At 58.6% G+C, this 21,364-nt stretch overlaps 1 protein-coding gene across 2 annotated transcripts in view; it reads right to left on the reverse strand.

Annotated features, from left to right (window-relative positions):
- Window positions 1-21,364, reverse strand: part of PHF21B (PHD finger protein 21B) — a 62,206-nt gene that overhangs the window by 21,444 nt on the left and 19,398 nt on the right. For both annotated transcript variants that reach the window (XM_024579313.3, XM_045186786.2), the window contains exons 3-4: window positions 3,964-4,056; window positions 1,576-1,926 (exon numbers count right to left, since the gene is read on the reverse strand). In XM_024579313.3, the coding sequence (XP_024435081.2) occupies window positions 1,576-1,926; window positions 3,964-4,056 (444 nt within the window). The remainder of the gene's footprint in view (window positions 1-1,575; window positions 1,927-3,963; window positions 4,057-21,364) is intronic.

The raw sequence follows: 21,364 nt of genomic DNA on the forward strand, positions 1-21,364 counted from the left end.
TGGGACACTTCCCTGGGCTGTCTGTCTCGGCTGCATTACCAGGCCACCCTCTCCCCCGCTGACCTTGGCCCCAGGAGACTGGGTCTGAGGTGCTCACACTTGGCTGGGGGTGGGGGTGCAGGTAGGAATAGCGGTGTTTCTCTCCTCCTGAGGAGCCCTGCGGAATCCAGGGGTGGGTGGGGGTGCGGGGAAGGAGAAGGTGGGCTCTAGACCCATGCAGAACCACCCAGGGCAGCCCCGCTTCAGCCAGCCCTCCGCAGGGTTTGGGGTCACCACTGGCTTTGACCGAAGGGTCAGAGGCTGGAAAGCCTGAAACGGACTTCCGCAGCCTGGCCTCTGCCTGGGCCGGTCTCTTCCACCTGTGGCTCAGCTATTTCGTTGATTCATTTATTGGACAGGGAATTGGGAAAGAATCGTTATCTTTCATGAGTCCAGGGAAAGGAATTCCCTGGGCCTGAGCCAGGAATAACTTGATCATGTACCCCCCCACCTGTCCCCAGAATGCGTGGTGCCTATCGTGTGAATCTCTGAGCCCAGCACGCAGGGAAGATGCATCACGGGGGTATTTTTGCTGGCTTAAGGGAAGGCTCCTTGTCCTTCTTTGTACCCAGCTGTAAAACCCCAGAACTCTCTGGGTGGGGAATAATGCCCCTTTTTATTATATTCACAAGGAGAAAAGCATTAAGGTCCCCAGTCGAAAAAAGGGCAAAGAACATCCTCAAACAAGTCACTGAAAAGTACAGGGAAAACATTCAAGCTTAATAATCACCTCACAATTCAACTTCCAGAAGCAAGTATCTGTTTGCCGGGATTAAACGGTGGGAAGCGTTGAAAACGACAACCCGAGAACAGGCGAGGCTGCAGTGAGACAGGCCCACTCCTCCAGCACACGCCTGCCGTGCAGCCCCCGGGCACCAGGCGCTGTCGGGGCGCATGTCTCCGCGTGGTCCCCCGCCATCTGACCAGACCCCTCTGGTCACAGCTCTCTGAGCTTCCCGCCTACCGGGGGGCTCAGCACAACGATATACGGTGGCAGGAAAGGGGAGTGGAAGGGACACTGGCCACAAACAGGAGAGGGTGACCTGGCGGACCCCAAACTGGGAAAAGGAAAAGAGTCCAAAGACTTCTACGCAGTCCCAAAGGCCTCCCAAAGCACAGGGAGAAGGTGCTCGGAGGGGAGCAGGGAAACGGTCTTGGTTTTAGTTTTAAATCTTGGTAACAAATCTTAGGTTTTTCCATTCAGACATCTGGGGTCCGAAAACGTCCCTGGCTACTTAACTGCGTCGGCAGGGAGGCAGCGCCGGCGCGGGGCTCTCTTCCAGCCCTCCCTTCCAGCACACGTTTTAGTATTTGTTACTTACTCCAGCGGACGAAGCGATTCATTCACTGGCCAACCATTCTTGTCTGGCTGGCGTGCGCCCACTCAGCCATACATCCTTTCAACCCCACAGCCACCTACGGCGCCCTCCCCTTTCCTGAACAACCCGCTCACTGGACCCCTTGCTCCTTCCTACCCCTCCCACCCATGTGGCCCCTCTCGGACAGTGGCCACCGTGTGAGCGGGCACACCCTCACCTTGTTGTCAGTGCTGATGAGGAGGGGCTGGACTTTGACGCTGTCGCCGACTGCGGGCACGGCGGTGCTGGGGGCGATGGCAGCGGCATGGCTGGGGGCGGTGGAGACGAGGGCGTAGGCCACACCGGTGCTGCTCAGAGGAGAGGCGACGGCGGCCGGCTCGGCCAGGGCCTGCGGCTGGCTGCCGGGCGTTGGCACATGGCTCACGGTGTTGTTGGCGGTGGGGAGGGCTGGGCTGGGGTTCTTGACGCGGACCACGGTGGCCTTCTGCAACGTTGGGGGCTGCTTGGGTGGCCGGTCCCGGCCTGGGGTGACAGGGAGGCTGTCTGGAATCAGAGTCTTTGGCCTAACCTGGGGGAGGGACAGCTGCATGGTCAGGCAGACACACAGCAGATGAGGACAGGCACAGCGAACAGGCAGCCCGGGCAGAGCCAGGACGCAGGAGGACGGAGCACGGCACCAACGGACCTAGCTCGGAGACTGGGGTGAGGGGACAAGAGCAGAGAGGCCAGGGGGCTCACCAAGGCCGCCTGCGTCCCGGGCCAGCACTGACTGGCTGGGGCCCAGGAGGAGCCACTTTGGGCCCGAGTACCCCCAGCTCAAGGCAGGTATGACAGTGCAGACCAGGCAGGAAGCTGGGGGAGCAGACGGACCAGCCGGGGGGATGGGCCGCAGCACCACCCTGTCCACATCGGTTGTAAAGCAGCAAAGCGCCCTCTGACACCACACGGGTGCTGCGTGTGGGGACTGCCGGCGGACTGTGGCCAGCAGGGAGACTGTGGTCTCTGCCCCTGAAGGGGACCAGCGGACAGCGACCCCCCTGTGACCTCCAGCTCACACCAAGGGAGGGCTGCTCTGTGCCCTGCTGGCTTCCCGGCCTACCAGGTTTGCCCACGGGCTCTGGTCTGTACCGCCGGCTACTATCACCTAATCCGGACTTGGACACGGGCGAGCAGCACCCAGACCGAGCGTCAGCTCGGCCGGGGGCTCGGGGTGGGGCTCCAACGTGGGGTGAGGGAAAGGTTGGAGTGATCGTGAAGACAGCACACGCCTGCATGTGTGCACACGTGAGTGCGCCCGTGTTACAGTGGGGAGGGGAGGGGCTCAGACTCACGTGTGGGGCGCAGGTGCATGTGGGAGTGAGAACTCGGAGGAAACCAGCACCAGTCTCGACCAGAAGCACCAATCCTGGCCCCCCTCGTTCCAAAGCCTTCCACGGCTCCGCATGGCCCCTGGGTCACCGGTAGGTGGAACCCAACTCTGTGGCCTGACAGGTGAGGCTCCAAGGCCCCCGTCCACCTCTCCACCTCTGACCACCCCTCCGAGTGCTGTGAGGACTGTGACTCTGGCCTCCCCCCGGCCCCCGCCTCTACTTCTCACCCCTGTGCTCTTGTGCTTGACAACCCCTCTCCTGGGCACTTGCTCCCTGAGGTTTGCCAAGACCTCTCACCCACTGAGGCCTGCTTTGAGTGCCGCCTCCTCCACGAAGCCTTCCCCAAACCCCAGGTGGACTATGGGCCTCCTTCGGGCTCCTACCACCACTGTGTATCCTGCTGACTGAGCCCAATCACCCTGGGAACACAGTGTCTGGTTCCTTGTCTGTCCTCCCCCGGACTCCGAGCCTCTCAGGAGTGGGAACCTGTTGGACTCAGTGCCAGGGGACACTGGACGGAGGCTGCCATGGGGACAAGAGGACCCAGGACAGCTGCCCCTCACTGTCCTTAAGCTGGGGGCACCTGTCCAGCCCTCCAGCCGCCCTCCCACCCTGCTAGCAGGGTATGGTACCTACAGCTGGTGCTCAGCAAAGCCGAGCACTGGTTAGTGACGAGCGCTGGGTTGGCGCTGTACCAGGCACAGCTACTGGGGCTTCGTGCCACGTGACTCAGTTTTCATGGTGCCCAGAAGCCACCAGTGTCAGCCCCTTTGCAGGTGACATGCCCCACTGTGCCCCTCAGGTGGGCCAGGGACTCCGGGCAGAGCCCAGCGCACCTGCTCCAACGCCTGTCCTGCCCCGGGTCAGTCACCTTGTCCAGACTCTCACACTCTCTGTGACCCCGTGGTGTGAAATCTTTATCGCTTCCCGACCCAGGCCAGGAACGAGTTGTTCGAGAAACCCCGCGATGATGGGTCTTGGTACTTTCTGTTCTATTCTCTCCAGCCTGGTTTACTCCATCAAAAAAGGGGACCCACTAAACTGATCCCCCAGTTCCTCACTGGGGGAACTGGGTCTGGTCCGAACGCGTCTGCAGAACGGGAGAGGGCAGGCGAGGAAAGGGGCTCCCGCCCAGCTCAGTGCCCCCCCAAACCTTAGTGCCGAGGGGGCTGGGGTTAGAGACCATGGGGATGGACAGACAGGCACCCCCCCGGGCCCACCCTTGGGCTGCTTACCTGAGGTAGCACTGCCGCTCCTTGCCCGGCCAACCTCTGCAAGGAGCTGACCTGAGGACCCGTGACAGGCACTGCAGTGATGGATCCCAAAGCCTGGAAGACAGGGGGTGCTGCTGAGACAGGCTGCGGGACGTGGGAGAGCACACCTCTGCCAGCCCAGCCGCACAGGGCTGGGGTGTGGAGACAGCACACTCTGCTCTCTCCGCTCTTCATTACCAGGTCGTAGTCACGAGGAATAGATACTCAAGCAAGAAATCTGGGAAACTAGAGAAAGACAAAGAACAGCGGCACCAAAGGCAGCCACCCTGGGGCGCCTGTTAGCTGCCTTTAGGTGACAATGTCATGCAGCAGCACACCGGAGTCTGTCACCTGCTTTTCTACGTTCACTCAAGGGAGAGTAGGGCTTTCGGATGTTGCTATAACCCTCTGAGTCCCTCCTGCGGCGGCGGAGTCTTTCCTTCGGCGGATTAGCTGGCGTGCCCTCCGCCAGCCCCTCCTCTCAGAAACGGGGGTGCTATCCCACCCTTTCCCGATGCACACACGAGGCTTCCACGAGTGTCTTCGTGGAGAGAGCCATTCCCACATCCCCAAGTGTTTCCGGAGGACAGAGTCTGCAGACAGGGTTTCCCGGTAGAGACTAAGAAGGGCGGGAGTATTTTTGGCCCTTGATCCATGTGCCCACGGCGCCCCTCAGGTGGGCAGTGTCCAGGGCACAGCCCGACACACCCTCGAATCCCAGCTCCCCAGTGCAGGGCTCTCTCCGATGCTGATGCCGCACCCCCAGCAGGGTGGACAGCAGGGAGATGAGAGATGGCTGCCTCCCAGGGATTCTGGGCCTACGCACATGTCGCTGTGTTCGGGGTGCTCGCTTGCTGAAAGTCTTCTTTTGTGGGGATCACTACCACCCACAGCTGATGAAGGGGCAGTCCTACTCAGCCACACATGTCCCCCACGAGCCTCCCTGATGGGGACAGGCACCCCTCACTCGGAGCCCGGTGGCCCGAGACCAGTGAGGATCTCTCTTGAACTTAGATGCAAAAATTCTTAACAAAGTGTCAGCGAGTCAATCCCAACAATAAGAAGAAGGATAATACAACACGAGGAAGTTGAATGTACCCCGGGAATACCAGGCTGCTTCACCATTTGAATATCAGGTAGAGAAAAAACCCCCCATGATATAGTTATCTCAACAGACACAGAAAAGCATCGAGCAAAATTCAACATCTATTCAAGACAAAAACGTTCGGCAAACTAGGAATAGAAAGCAACTTCTTTAACCTGATAAAAAGTCACCTATAAAAACCAAGAGCTGGCACCGTACGTAATGAGGAAAGGCTGAAGGCTTCCCCCTGAGATCGGGGACGAGGCAGGGATGTTCTCTCTCACCACTCCTATGCACCCCCCACAGGACTGGAGTCCAGCCAATGCAATCAGACAAGAAAAAGAAATAAAAGGCCTCGGACTAGAAAGGAGAAATAAAACTGCCTTCACTTGCAGATAGCAATATCAGCTACATAAAAAAAAAAAATCATACAGAATCTACAATAAAGCTCTTGGAATTATATAAATGAGTTTATTAGCAAGGGCGCAAGAGGTAAGATTAATATACAAAAAAATCATATGACTATGTCCTAGCCACCAACATCCAGGAATTTAAAAAATGTTTAGATGCCACTTGCGAAGGCTTTGAGAAATGAGGAATACTAGAGGCACATGTGACAATGGCTGCGTACAGCCTGTGCGCTGGAGCCTCCAGATGCTGCTGAGAGGAACGTTTAAAGACCCGCGCAGAGAGACACTCTGTCACCGTGGATTCGGAGGCTCGGTACCGTTAAGATGTCAGTTCTCCCTAAATTGATCACCATATTCGATTACAACCTCAATCAAAATCTCAGCAGACTTTTTTTTTTGGTAAAAATTGACAAGATGATTTTAAAAAGCACATGGAAATGCACAGGACCGGAGCAGCCAAGACAACCCTGGAACAAACGAAACATCGAGCCAGGTGAAGGGCTCGAGCCAGGCGACCTGCGGGTGCACCAGGGCTGCAGCAGCCGAGACAGCGCGGGGCAGGCGCCGCGCCGCACACGCACCTCAACAGAACCGGAGCCCGAAAGTGGACTCGCACGTACAGGACCAACTGATTCTCAGCAAGAGCAATTAATTCAGCACAGAAAGGACACGGTTTCACAAATGGCGTTGGGACAAGGGGACGCTCACCTGTTAAAAACAAACAGTAACTTCGATCCGTACCTTGCACCGTATTAACAAAGAAAACCATCCAAAGGGGTCAGACCCGAATGTGATGCCGACGACTGCAGAGCTTCCAGGAGAGAACAGGGAGAAACTCGCCTGGGTCAGGTGAGCCACCCGACCTGCGACATCGAAAACTAACCCATGCAAGAGTGAAGCAATAAACTGGACTTCCAAACTAAAAACTCCCGACGCTGGCAAGGCAGTGTTCAGAGTTTCTTTAAAAAGCCCAGAGTGGGGGGTCTCCTCCGGGGCACCAGAGTCACCGCCCACCCGCTGTCCTTTCTGCTCGGGGCCCACCAGCGTGCCTGCCTCCTGCTTTAACTGGCAGGCTGCAGACGCTCTGCTGGGCTGGGCCGGGCCGGGTGGGCCTCTGGTCTGCCCGAGATTTAGCGACACCTGCAGAAGCCGCCCCAGAGACGCCTGCGGGAGCACCAGACAGTCTCACTTTTGTCAGGTACAGAAAGGCATTTACAGCTCTGAGCATTTTAACAGGGAAAAAGGGGCCATAAAAGTTTCTCCTGCCAGCAGAGCCCCTGGGGCGGCCCAGGGGACTTCAGACACGGTGGAACCTCAGAAGACTCCCAGAGGCTGGGCCCAGTCCGCGGCCTCTGTGTCCTGGAGCCCTGCCCAGGCCACTGGACAAGGAGGGCCTGGGATCCCCGGGTCCAGCTCAGGGACCCCATCCACTGGAAGCCTCTGCTTCTTCCAGCCTGTGCTCGTCAGTCACATCTGCAGTCGAGATGCGGCACACGCCCAGGGCAACACGCCCGGCACACACGTGCCCGTGAGCATGAAGATGTGTTCCCGCAAAGCCCACATGCCGCCCAGAGAGGGAACTCACGGACACCGCTCAGAGAGAGAGAGCCCCCAGGCTGCATGGTTGGGGGCACACGGCAAAACCGGGGTGCGGCGGTGGCCGCCCTAGGAGGGGAAGGGGGCAGGGCGGACACCTACATCCTCTGCAGGTCTTGGGCCTTCGAAAGGGTCAGAGCAACTGGGTCCAGATGTTGTTTATTCATCTGGGTGGGGCTCACACGAAGGTCTGTGATTGTGCCTTTCACACATTTTGTAAGTAAAAATAAGAACTAAAGAGGGTACAGGGGGCTCTCAGACGACTCAAACGTTGGGTCTGTATAACGAGAGCGCTCTTCCAAATCGAGCTTCTTAAGCCCCCGGAGGGACGTCATTCTCTGAAGCTCAGGCTTGGAGACGCCACAGCCCCCACCTCAGCGCAAACCGGTTCACAAATGCACCTCAGGGGGAGGGGGTGTGGGGGACGCTGTGAGTGGGGACGCGGCAGCCCACTGCTGAGCACAGGTGGCTTCTGCTCGGCTGGGTCCTGGTGACCCTGACCAAGCGGACCAGCCCAGGGCCACTTAACCAATAAGGGGAGGTCTTTGCCAGGGAGGTGGCTGTTCATCAAAAGGCCCAGGCGACTCGGCAGCTTCTCCGCACTGACATTCACGGCACCCTTTCAGCAGCCCGGTGCGGCCAAGTGGTTTAATTACCCTGAGAGGGTGCAATTTTACACTCTTTAGTAGGAAGTACACACTCTAAATGGCACCGTGGACGAAGAATTGGGCTGTGATCTTGAGGGTGTGCAGAAACCCGCCTGGGGTGTGGGGGATGAGGGTGGGGAGGGGGGTGCTGGACACCCCCACCCTGACGGCAGCCTCTGAAGCAGCGCTGGCTCTCTGGCAGGGTGTCCACGCGACCAGCAAAAAAAAAATGTGCGTCACATTAAAGCAACTGAGAAATGGCAGGTCTGAGAGAGAACTAGACTTGGGGGAGGGTCTGGGGACCAGTCAGGACCCTGTCGAACACCCCCCCAGGCTGTTGGGGCACACCTGGTCACCAAGCAGGAGACACTGGTCTTGCTGCCCAGCTCTGTCTGTGGGGAGGGGATGGGGGTCCTAGGTGGGAGCTGCTGGCTAGGAGTCGGAGAGCAGCCCGGCCCATACCCCCTGCAAGGCACCCAGGTGAGGCCCAGCCTCGCAGGCTTGGCGAGGGCCGGGGCAGTGTGCACACAGGGGCCTGGGGGCTGGGCAGGAGCCTTGAGGGCCACTGGGAGGACCGGCGTCTGCCTCCCACTGCTCTGTCCCTGGAAGGGGGCAGGTGGCATCGGGCTGGTCTCCAGGGCGGCCTCCCAGGGGCCAGGGTGACAGGAAAACATGGAAGGGTTGGTGCCTGCCCTTCCCGCTCCCCTGGTCCCACAGACCACCTGTCTCCCCTTACCTGGTGCTCCACAATATCCAAGATTGGGGACCCTGTGTCCACTCCTCGGCAGAGGGCCCTGGGGACGGAGGCCACCGCTGGGGAGGCACCTTCAGAACAAACGGCGAGGAGGACAAAAGGCAATAGGCAGGGGCGTCTCCTATGGCCTCTCCCCCACTGATCTCAGGTCCTCAGGAAAACAGTCATTTACGGAATCCAGTCTCCAGACTCCCACCCACCACCCACCTCGGCCTCTTCGCCCTGCCACCTGGAGCGCTCTGGAGTCTAATTTGGGAGAGGCACGCCTGCACAGAGTCCAGTGACCTGGGGGGCGGCCCCGCCCCCTCAGAGCCCTGTGCGCGAAGGGGGCCCCACAGAGTAACACCGAGACGCAGCTACCCTGCAGAGCACGGTGCAGGGCTGCGAGTGCAGCTCCATGGGTCGTGACAGACGTCCCCAGCCAGGGGAGCACCACCCAACCACGACGCAGAACCATCCAGCAAACCCAGGGGCTCCCGGCTGGATTCCCTGAGCCGCAGGACTAAGGCACATGACTTGCCCAACTGCTGGCACCAGCGAAACTCAGCCACTGCTGGCCGAGCAGCCACCCTGTGCCGGGCCGCGGAGTGACCCTGGGCGACTCCCGCAGTTCTGGGGGTGAGCGCGGGGCCCCGGGGTATCTGACGCAGCTGGACCCCAGCACAGGTGGACAGCAGGCGCGCCTGCTGCAGGAAGGCACCTCAGGAGCATGAACCCCCTCAGAGCGAGGGGACCCAGAGCAGCGCCCCCTGGAGGCGCACAGGAGACCTGTCCGATGTGAAGGGGATGTGCTGTGTCTTGACGGCGGTGTGAGTTCCTTGGGCAAACACGACTGTCAAAACTCATCAATCAGCATGACTCAGCTCTGTTAATTTCACCACACGTAAAATCCATCTCAAAGGAAAAATGACACGCTGAGAAAAACTCAGGAGTCGCAGCTCCAACCCTCATGGGCAGAAACGAAAGGGGCACCTGCTTGTGAGCAGACCCAGGCCCCCGGGGAGTCACCCCCGACCCCCGACCCCGGACACTGGCAAGTACACCACTAACCTGCTGCATCTGGCCTGGACTGGCTCTACCCAGCACGTCAGTCAGGCCTGAAAAGCAGGTGCCGTCTAAACGGCATTGTGGACTAAGACCAGGCTGCGCCTCCCAGCCCCTCCCACCTGTCTCGCTCCGTACAGCTGGGTGGTCCCTCCTGGGCAAGTCAGGTCTACAGAGTAACTGAGAAGCAGTTATTCCCATCACGAACCAAAAGCAACCCCATCCCTCCGAGAACCAGGTCCGTCGGGTTCGCCCCATCAGTTCACACCCTCCCCCACTGCCCGGGCAGTACACGGCTGGGAGAGGACCTGGGAGCCTGGGTCTGCTCCTGCCGTTTGCAACCAGGAGGCCGCTGTCCTTGGAAGGCAGCAGGGTGTACGGCCCCAGGTCGAACTGGGCCCGTGTTCTGTTTCTGTAGAGCCCTCCAGCTAGGAACTTTCAAATGATGGGGGCGGTCAAATGAATAATTTGTGCCGGGTGGAAATTATGCGAAAGGCACATTTCAGCACCCTCAAACAGCGCTGCATCGGGACTCAGCCGTGCCCATCCTCTCCGGGCCGTCCACGGCTGCCCACCCGCACAGTGGCGAGCAGGAACGTGAAGCTGAGAAGACGTGCTGTCGGGCCAGTTTCGGAAAACGCCCACCGCCCCTTGGGGCAGCGCTGGCAAAGGGAGCGTCCATCCACCAGTAAGTGTGTGGGGGGGTGCATCTCTTTCTGGGGGCAGAGGCTTGCCTGGATGAAGGGCCCCAGATGGGGGCAGCTAAGGGGACAGCTCACCCACCGACCAGCCCCTCTGAGACCCAGTGAACTGAGAACCCAGGCTGCCAGGGTAGAACGGGGTGGGGGTATGGCGCCTTGTGAACGTAAACATCGAACTGGCAAGGAGGAAGCTGGGAGTGGAGACGGTCCCACAGTGGACAAGGATGGTGGCCTCTTCAGAAGACGAGGGCAGCCTGGACCATGCGGGGATGGGGCTCAGGGCCTGGGCTGAATCCCAGCTCTGTCCTTCAATATCGGTGATGTTTTGGGGAGAACACAGAACCCCCGAGCCTCATTTTCCCCACTGTCTACACTGCAGGACCCTTTTTAAAAGAAAAACTTTTTTTAGACAGAGGGGAAAGAAGGGAGAGAGGGAGAGAAACATCAATGCATGGTTGCCTCTCATGCGCCCCCTACTGGGGACCTGGAACATAACCCAGGTATGTGCCCTGACTGGGAATCGAACCAGTGACCCCCTGGTTTGGAGGCCAGTGCTCAATCCACTGAGTCACACCAGCCAGGGCTGGAGGACCGTTTGAAGGTCAGGAAAGAAGGCAAATATGCAGCAAGGTCAAACCCCAGCCTCGCTCACACGCTCAGTGAGCAGTAGCCACTGCTGCTGTTGATCTTCCCTATCTGCTCTTGCAGCCACACTGTGGGCTGACCATTCCTGTCTGTATGGACGGCTTTTGAGGTAGACTCGGAGAAATGGAGTGACCCGCTCAAGGCCACATAGCAAGAAGGCAGCTGGACTGGCCGGACCTGGGCCGTCAGACCCCTGGTCCACTTGGCCGGGGCACGGGCCTTGGGCCTGCAGTGACAGAGCCAGTGACCCCACTGCAGGAGCCTCAGCGGGACCAGCTTCCCCGAGGCCTTTGAAGAACGGCAATTGTGACAGGGGACTCGAGGTTCTGTGCCGCAGGGAGAAGAAAAGGGCAGTCCAGACAAGGAGGGCTGAGGCATGGAGCCAGTGGGACAGCCGTGCCTAGGGGTGGCGGGCAGGCAGGCGGGCGCTTCCAGCCGAGCGGCCATGGTCCAGCTAAGCCCAGAGCACCGGTATGGAGCACCCACCAATCCAGCTGGTGAGACCCAAGGGGGCAGAGAATGGTGGCACAGTCCCCGGTCAGCCCTGGCCCTGGGTTTGGACATCACCCCTCCCTGCCTGTGTGAGCTCACGAAGGCCCCGACCCTCTCTGCACCTCAGGCTCCCCATGTGGGAACCGAGACCACGGCCTTGATGTGAGAAGGTACCGGAAGGCACTGAGAGCGCAGCCTGGCCCGGGGTCTGCGCTCACAGCTGTTCACTGACATCGCAGGCGAGAAGAGTGAGCGAAGTTCATGTGTTTAAATAAATAAAGGCAGGCACGGCGCTGCAGGGCGCACACAGCATTGCCCCCTCCCAGTCACCGGAAAGGGCGCGGCGGTCCTCACAGGCGCCCCATGGTCTGAGACCCGTATTCCCTGGGGCCGGGGATGAGCAGCAATGACAAAGAGGGCCATTGCCAAATTTACAGGGCGAAGGCCTGACCCATGCAGAGTCGGGGCTTCCTCGTCCTGACAAGTGCATCGCTTCCTCATCACTCAGCACCTAACGGGGATGACAGCCGGGATGAAAGAGAAGTCATCCCAGCCCCATTACGGCCAGCAAGATGGCGCCAAATTAAATCTAGCAGTCAATGGAGCCGTCGATATTTAATTTACTCATTGCAGGTGGCAATTCAGCCCTGGAGAAGCCATTGTTTAATGGCAGAGATAGCGGGATTTATCTGGGGTGGAGACCCCGGCCACCTCCTCGATGCCCAGGGAGGACGAGGGACTGGACTTGACCCTGGAGCTGCTGCCAGGCCGGCCCAAGGCAGTGGCTCCTACTTTTGGAATCCACTTGGCCCTTTCTGGAAACAGGAAACACCAAGAAGTGAGGGTTGGGGCGTCCCGCCGAGCGGTGGGTCCTCCCTCCTGGTCCTCCGACCCCCCTCACCTGGTCTCCCAGGGAGCTGGGGCCAGAGAAAGGACTCTGCCGAGCGGCATCACAGGCACTTCCGATCCATCAAGTGTGTCACCCTCCCCCTCCTTCCATGGGTGAGAGCTGTACCTGGTGGCTGCTGTCCCCACAGCGGTCCCACAGCCACAGCCGAGGGAGCACCCCCTACCCCCCAAGCGTGCCACCTCCCCGTCCTGCACCACCCTGCTGCATCCTGAGTCTGCCCCGAGCCCACAAGCCCACCGTCAAGGACGCTTCCTCCCTTGGCCCACAGCCACTGCCCGGCCGGCCCTTGCCCTTCTGCAAAGGGACCAGTTTCCACATGCCAGGCCCAGGACGCAGCCACGCAGCACCTGCCGGGCCCCATCGCGAGTGTGGAGCTGGAACGTGCGCTGTGCATGCATTAACTCTCTTTGAAAGGTCGTTTGCCCTTCTTCTTTTTAATGTTTTTTACATTTGGACATTTTGTTCATTTTCATCATCTTGTCAAGGAAGGGGGACACAAGACACAAAGGGGTCTGGGACCTGGATCTGGCTGGACGGCTTCCCAGGGGGGCAGAGGGGGTGGTGGTGGCCCATGTTGTTTGCCCCCCACCCCCCACACAGGGCAGCTTAGGGCGTTCTGGGCAGAGCTGGCACAGGGCCCACGGCTCACGGACCCTCACTCTGTCAGCCAGCACTGACACCCTTCATGTCTGCTGGCCCTCGGGGGCTGACCTTCTCCTGGGACTTTCCCCCAAAGCAGTGTGCACCAGGCTGAATGTGTGTCTGTCCCCAGACAGGGGACTCCTCACACAAGCCACCGGGCCCAGCACAGGCCCAGGTGGGGGGCAGGAGGCTGCCCAGAAATGGGCAGGTGGCCACACAGCATCGCAGCTTCTGAGAGCAGCAGCCGCGGGTACTAGCAGGACCGCGTAAGCGGTGACTCCAGCACATTGTTGAAGGCTGAGGGCGGACCAGACTGAGTTAAAAACTCCTGGGGCCCCAGTTTCAGGGGTTCCACCTCCAGGACCCCCACCAGGTTCTCAGAGTGAGGCCTGGGGAAGAACCCTCATGTGTATGGCTGAGGGGAGGGGGCAGGTGACCAATCCAAAACAACTAACACACGTCGAGCACCTACAGAGTCCCCAGTTTGGGCGAGGCGCTGTGAGGGCTGGGGCAGGGCACCACGGGGGGGGGGGGTTGTGTGGCTCCTGCTCCCAGAGCTGTGCAACCAGCTGAGGAAGACCGGGCCTAGCCCCACAAAGTCAGGGAAGACTTCTCGGAGGAGGAGGGGCAACGTCAGTTCTTAAAGCAATAACAGGAATAAGCCAGGAGGAGGCAGGAAAGAACAATACAGGTAGAATTAAATGCAGAAGCAAAAGTCAAATGGGTATGTTTTGGACACTGATGAGCCACCCAAGTCTGGAGCTCGGAGACTGGGGCCTATGTCCCTGGAGCCCTGGAACCTTGGCTCAGAAGCACAAAAGCTTTGGGCTGGGATCACGGCAGTCAAGAGAAGAAACAGGAGTAAGGCATCAGCTCCGTTCTTGGTCCTGGAGCACTGGTATGTGATGCTGTGAGCACACGCATGTGTGAGGACGTGGGGTTCTGCACAATCAAGCCCAACACGACACGGTGTGTGTGCTCACGTACACCGCCCATACGCCCAAACGCTCCACAGCTTCATGGCACCAAGTCCCACATCCACAGAACTTACACGGAGCCGATGGCCGGTCACCTCCGGGCCCCTGCCCCCAACTCCACAGTCGTGGCCTAGCGCTGACCACTGTGTGTCCAACCGAGCCAGCCGCGGAAGGAGAGAAAGCATGCACTTCAGAGGGCAGGCACCCGTCCACCCACGCCGGGCTCCCTGTTCAAACCAGAGCTGCCGCGTGTGCGTATGGCGTGGGTACCATGAGCCAGTGAGGTGGAGGAGACAGAGCCAACCAACTGGTTCTAACTAGCCGTGCAATGTTCTCTGTGTTCTTGAGACTTCAGGTCCCAGAGCACAGCTGCTCAGGGCCTGACCATTCAACAAATTTAAAAAGAAATGTGATTTAATACACGGGCGCAGTGGGGACCGGAGCAGGTGCCCTGGGGTTCGGAGCAGAGAGAACATGGAACTTCCCATTGCCGTTCCTTTCTCCCAGCACACGGTCATCGCCTGGTCACCCTCCTGGCCGGTGACTCCCCGTCCTCTGCTGCCTCCCCCTACTCCCCTACCCACATGCTCAAGTGAGGGCCTTGCTTCTCATTTCATTCACTGAGGAAAGACAAGAGAGAACTTTCTAGAAGCCACCACCACCAGCTCTCTACCCACTAAAGTGCATCGACACCTTTCTCTCCAGGGACTGAGGGTCAAGGGCTCAGGCTCCCAGTGGGCACCTGCCTGGTCTCGCCCCTCCTCTGGTCACCTGGAGGCTGGTCCTGAGCAGGAAGTGCAGGTGGAGGATAGGCAGGTGCTCCTGTCCCCCCGCACCCCCACCCTGTACCAGCTGCCTGATCACACAGCTCCAAAGAACAGAACTGATGGGGTGCCTGCTGCCCTGCCCGGCTCACCCTGGTCCCCTTGACCACCCTTCCAGCTGACTGGACGCTTCGCAGAGACGCACATGCCAGGCCCACGTGTGCTGCCTGAAGGAGCTCCTTCCCTCAACAGCACAGGGTTATAGCTAAGGGGGACGACCACTCTTGGGCTCTGAGCACATGCTGGGAACCATCGCAGCAGCTTCCTCACCGTGCCTCCCATACAAGGAAGACAGGAGGGAGAGGAGGCTCCAGAGCCCTAGGGCACTTGCCCAAAGCCACGCAGCCAGAAAGTCCAAGAGGCAGGATGCCAAGCCAGGTCTCCGGCCCCCCAACCCCCCAAGGCCGCCGGGCTTACTCGGCCCCAAGCGGAGCCAGCGGGGACGCTGTCCGTGGTGCTGAACCAGCGCGGGGCCGCCGTCCTCCCGCGGAGGGGCGCCAGCGCTCCATCCCGCCTTGCCCAGGAGAGGGCGCTCATCAGTTTTGCTTTATTTCCAGAATTTACTTTCATTAAACAAAACTTTTAAAGTGTGTCCTTTACGCTACTTTAGAAAAAAAAAAAAAAGCAAATTTATGACACGTGCTCCACAATTTATACAGCTCACACACTTGAGCATTCTGTCTTGTTTTGGACAGTTACACAACTTTTTTCCTCTGGGAAGCTGGAGGTGTCCTGTTCCTGGAGGCCGCACGACCAAGGACAGCCGTGACCCTGTCCTTCTGCCCTAAAGCCCAGAATCTCACTGTGGTTTGAGGCAGGACATGCCATGGCCGCAGGCTCACTTTAAAAATGTGCACATGTCTTAAGTACTGAGGAGACACTAGAAATGATTAAATACGGTGCCATCCGAAGAATAACAACACCACCTTATTGGTACCGGTATACCCAGTACCCAGCTTAGCAAAAGAAACCGGACATCAGCTTTGCAGTACCTCTGCGTGCCCTCCCCCCCCCACGCACAGTTAACCACAGTTTTGTACATCATTCGTGACTTTGTAGTGTACGAAATATGTTTATCAAAAAGTATATTGCTTTGTTTTGCATGGTTCTGAACTTCATATAACTGAAATCAAACCAGAGTATTCTGCCACTTCCTGTTCAGGACCTGCTTACCCACCCCCGTTGGCGGTGCCTCCTTCCCCCCTCGTCTGCCTGTGTGTGCAGCTGCTGGGAGTGTGCCAGTCTCCTGTGTAAGAACGTCTCTAAACTGTACACACACCTAGAAGCAGGATTTCTGGTCGGAGGGCGAGTGTCTCACTTCGGCTTCACCAGATGACTCCACGTTGTTTTCCAAACTCTCCAACTCCCGGCCCACAAGCACTGCTCCCGCTGGTCCCTGTGCTCCCCAGCCCTGGGCACTGCCAGCACACGCCATGGGTGCCCATCCGACACAGCTGGGGCTGGGCATCTTCTCACGTGTGGGTCGACTATTCGTTTCCTCTTCTGGAAGGCCCCTCCACACCCCCCCCCACCCCAGCTCCCACAGGACAGCCCTGGAGCAGGGTTTCAGTCCAGGGGTCCAAGCACGGTGCACCAGGGACTGGACGGTCACTGTTCTGCGTGGTGCTGTCGAGGGGGACAGGCTCGCCCACTGCTGGGCCCTGGCTACAGCGCACCTCCATGTCTGACGGCTACATGTTTCCTTTGCTGCCCCCGCCCCGATCACAACAATCCTTAAACTGAAGTCACTGCATTCAGAAAGGGCGTTCTCAAGCTGTCTCCCCGACACCCCGCCTCGGGGCCTCGGGCAGCTCTGAATGATAGCCCCCGGCCGGGAAGACCACGTCTGTCTCACTCTGCTGCACCCACCAGCCTGGGCTAGGCCTGGAGCCTGAGGACCCCCTGACAGTGTGGGGGCTGTGAGGGGCTGGGAGGAGCTGCGATCGGGGCTACCCCTCAGAGCAGCCTGGCAGGTGCTGCCACTGGGGCCACATCCGGGAGCCTCCCTGCCTCTGGGCCCAGTGTCTGCAGAAGCTTGATCTCCTTGGAGCCTCTGGGATGCACCCCGTTTGCCATGTTTGGGCTTCCAAAGTATTGCTTAGCACTTTTCTTCGTTTTAAAATCAAGACAAGGCCCTGGTGTGGATCAGTGGACTGAGTGCTGGCCTGTGAGCCAAAGGGTCGCCGGTTCGATTCCCAGTCAGGGCACATGCCTGGGTTGAGGTTCAATCCTGGATCCCGGATCTATGAATCCCCAGTCTGGGTGTGTACGATCCCTGATATGGGAGCGTAGGGGAGGCAACCAATAGGTGTTTCTCTCCTGCATCAGTCTCTCTCCCTCCCTCTTTCCCTTCCTTTCTCTCTAAAAGCAATGAAAAGCAATGTCCTTGGGTGAGGATAAAAAAAAAACCACTTCACAGCGAACAATTCAGCAGCATTTACTACGCTGACCAAGTAGAAGCAGCACGTCCTGTCCAGTTCCAAACGCTGCCATCACCCCACAAGAGCACCTGGCTTTGCGCTGTAGGACGTGCGTGCGCCAGCTCCCCCATCGGAAGGGAGGCTGGGAGCTCCTGGAGGATGGGCGTCCCCACCCCGCCCCCACCCTCGTCCAAAGCCACTGACAACGCTGGTGGAGCTAACCCAACTCAGTTCCCAGTGTCTCCTGAGCCCGTGCAGCCCCTTAAGTGTGAGCAGGCACCCACCACGGATCAACAAACGTGGCCTCGGGCGGCCTGGCTGTAGCCCTGGCTGAGCCTGGGGCACAGCACCAGCCGGGAGGAGCTGCACTATGATCAAGACCTGCACAGAGATGAGTTGGGGACAAAGGCATCCACCGCTGCTGTCGTCAGCGGCGCCAGCTCAGGGCAGCCAGGAAGGCTCCAGCGCCCCAAGGTCGGGCTGGCCACCCCGCACACCACGAGCTCACTTCGCTCACATCACTTGAAGCAGGCGGGTCGTGCGCATGCGTCTCTGTGAAGTGACTAATTAGCTGTTACTCAGACACACCGACAACTGGGCCGGGGACCTATGCCCCCCGGGGGCCCAGTCCCTTCGCAGGGGCGAAGCGCCCTCCCGGTCTCACCCGGACCAGGAGGCACATCTGTCACCCTGCACTGCCACCCAGAGTCATCAGCACAGCTAATTACTGCTAATTGTAATATCGTTTCTGTCTTGCCGCTAATACATTTAGACTTGCTAATCAAATCAAACCATCCACCTTGCCAGGCTGCTTTCAAATAAACATTTCTGCAGAGCGAGAAATAAATAAATAACTCCCCAGCTTTGTTCTCTCTTCTTCATAGCTGCAGCCTGCCGAGACGCGGGTGTGTGTGCAGGGGGGTCATTCCTGAGTCCCTGAGACCGAAGGCGTACAGGCCATCTGATGAGGAGCTGCCCAAAGCTTCCAGAGAGGCAGAGGGGAGGCAGGGGGAACACTGGGGCACTGGCAGGGAGGGAACAAGGTAAGCAGAACTAAGGGAGGAAGGAAGGAGGGACGGAACTGTCACAGCTGAACCCGCACCGTCTGTTAGCCACTTTACCTGGGCGGTGTCCACCCTCTCAGGGACCGTCTCCTGTAGCCCCTGGCTGGCCTGGGCTCCTTCTCAGCACAGTCAGACCTCTGAGCTCCCCGCTTCACTCACCGAGTTAAACGCCGGGACCCTGTGCTGCTGGTCTCTTTCCCAGTACCTCCCCCAGGGCCCGGCATGTGGCAGGGGATTGGAACCTGGCTCATGAACACAGGAACAAACGGCCTCGTTTGCCGATGAGGAAACCGGGCTGCTAAAAGGTGCTCAGGAAGCGCCTAGCACCTGTGATCAGTAAGGAGCGGGGCCTCAGCACCAGGCCCTCCCAGGGAGTGTGGCCCTGAACCTGCTCCCCGGGAAGGTGGGGGTGGGTGGCCCTGAACAACAGCTGCACGGGGACCAATAAGGAATGAGAAGGGCTACAGGCACTGCGCTCAAGGACATGCTCAAGGACACACCAGAGTGTTTCTGAGAATTCTGGAATGGAAACTGACAAGAGGTCGACCAGGAACGCAGCTTCACAGAAATGCACCCAGCTTCTATAGAAATCCTGCTGAGGAATTTCTGCACCCCCACACAGCCGCCCACCGAGGAGAAGGGGCCCCTGCTACACGGGGGTGGGGCCCCGGAACCACAGAGCACGCAGCCAGGACCCTGCGTGGGCTCCCTGTATGTGTGGCAATGCCACCCTCCCACCACCCCACCAGCCTCGACAGGACAGGAGGGTGCTGGCTGGAAAGGCAGGTCTCACCTGGTTCTGCCAGGCCTGGCCGAGACCGAGTCGTTGGCATCACTTTCTCAGCCTCAGAGCGTTGGCCCAGACGAGGGGCACTCTCTCCGGCGCCCTGCCCTCTCCATTTCCTGCCGAGCTTCCTTTCCTCTCATTGCAGAAGTGAGTGAGTGAGTGAGTGAACCAATGAACGAATGACTGAGCGAAGCCAGCCGCCTGTATCGACCGCGGCGGCATGGGGTGAGCCTTCCCACGGGGGCTGTGGGGCAGGGAGAGCGGGGAGGACAGAGGGGCGTGGACTCTGAGCAGAAATGTACCATCACCTCGGGACATGCTCTCAGACTGGACTGCTACGCCCATTTCACAGACGAGAGGAGGCCGAGGCTCAAAGGCCATTCAGCTGCTGTGAGAGGGTGCAGGGCGGCCAGCAAGGTGGGACCACACTGACCCTGGGTGCTGCCCTTCCTGCAGGGCGCCAGGCAGCCCGGCGGGCCCTCCGGCGAGTGCCCCCAGCCCAGTGCCCCCCGCCCCCGGCCCGGGCAGGAAAATGAGAGGCACGTCCCGCACCCAACGAGGCCGTCGGTTTTCACTATTTTCAGACTGTGTGTTTCGGCGATTATACGTAACAAGGTGTACAGAGGGTACTTAAAATTGTGATTTTTATCTAGAAACCGATGTTTATTTTTTCGGTAGCTCATTAGGGGTGAGTACGGATTGCAGGAGCTACATGTTCAGGGTCAGGAAGGAGGCCCCGGAGGGCTCTCCCCCACCCCCCCAGCCATCAGGGACCAGGGACAATTCGAAAGGTGGGACAGTGGGCCCAAGCCTCTCCCCAACCACCACGCCGAAGGGCCGGGGATGAGGCTTGCTCTGTGATCTTCAGTACTTTCCATTTGCTTTTCTCGTTTCTTTAAAGAAATAAGTGTCAAGACTTACCCTAAGAAAATCAACATAGATGGACAGAAACGCCTGCCAATCACATGAAATGCCAACAGCTGAACATCAGACCGTTTTACACTGTCCCCCCTGCCCCTTGCCTCTACGTAAAAATGCCACACGACTGAAACGGGCTGCAGTCCTTGGAACCCTAACGATAAAGCCACGTGCACAGGCTGTCACAGCTTACGGAGACCACCACTCCCACTTTACAGGAGGAGAAACTGAGGTTCAGAGGTTCCCATGCCTCACTCTAGTGTGCAAGGTGAGTAATCTGAAGACCTGATGCTAAGCCCCTCTTCCATATCCCACCCCCCGAATTCTTCCCTGAGCTGAGCAAGGAACAACCGTCATCTTCCAAAAAATCACCAGCATTGTGTTAATAACCATTATTACCACCCCGCCGCTGCCACCACCATCACTAACCACACCACCATCGTCACCACCACCACCACCACCACCACCATCATCACCACAAAAAGAAGTGTCTCCCATAAGGGCTGAAGAAGCTGCTACCCACACCCTTCCATTCTGCTGGGTGGCCAGGAAACAGCTCAGCTGCACCAGAGACCCAGTTCTCACCCTTTGCAGCTCCAGAACCTTGTGGGGAGCATGTCCCGCACACCCCCCAGGCCCAGGGGTGGAGCTTCTGGGTCCCAGCACAGGGTGGCTCCAGGTGCCTGCTGGCAAACGGAGCTCCCAGGAGAGTCAGGCATGGGCTCTGGGGACCTGAGCGAAGGTCCAATCAGGGCCTGGGTCTTCGCAAAGCCTAGAAACCCCGTGACTGAGAGTAAAGAGTCCTCTGAGAGTTAAACGCCACACGGTAAGTGGGATAAGCAGTGATTATGTCAGTGAAAGTATGCAACATATATGCTATGTATGAGGGGGAACCCCAAAAATCATAATTACCTTCAGGAGGGCGGGCCCCTTATAGTAAAGGCTCCTCCTGCTAGTGAGTGCTCTAGGAACCCATCTGCACCAGCGTACCAGCTGGTGTTGTTGTGAGAGGCTGGGCTCGACTTGAGTGAAAATCTTTTTTCAGACTTTTTCAACACGTTTGCCCATTTGACTATAGGTGATTTCCGAGTGCACCTGCCCACACCACACTCAGTGTTCAGCAGTTTTTGACCAAAAACAGCATGAGCTCTGTGCAACTTTTTCGTTTCCCCAGATGAGAAAAGTCCTCAAAGGAAAACGCTTTGCCGATGTGGAAGAGATGAAACAAAAAACGGCAGAAGCGCTAAAGGCACCACAATTCACCAGCTCAAACACTGGAGCCTTGGGAAAAGCGTCTCGATAGCTGTGCTGCCTCAAAGGGGGAGCCCTGTGAGGGCGGCTGACGTTTGAGCGTGTGAGAATAAACACACACTTTTTCATCAGTAAATCCCGGTTTCTTTCTCCATATGTAAATCTTGCTCCGTAATTCATCAATGAAAATGTGTAGGTGGTGGGATTGTTTATCTGG

This window comes from Desmodus rotundus, chromosome 3, assembly GCF_022682495.2.
Source record: "Desmodus rotundus isolate HL8 chromosome 3, HLdesRot8A.1, whole genome shotgun sequence".
Lineage (NCBI taxonomy): Eukaryota > Metazoa > Chordata > Mammalia > Chiroptera > Phyllostomidae > Desmodus > Desmodus rotundus.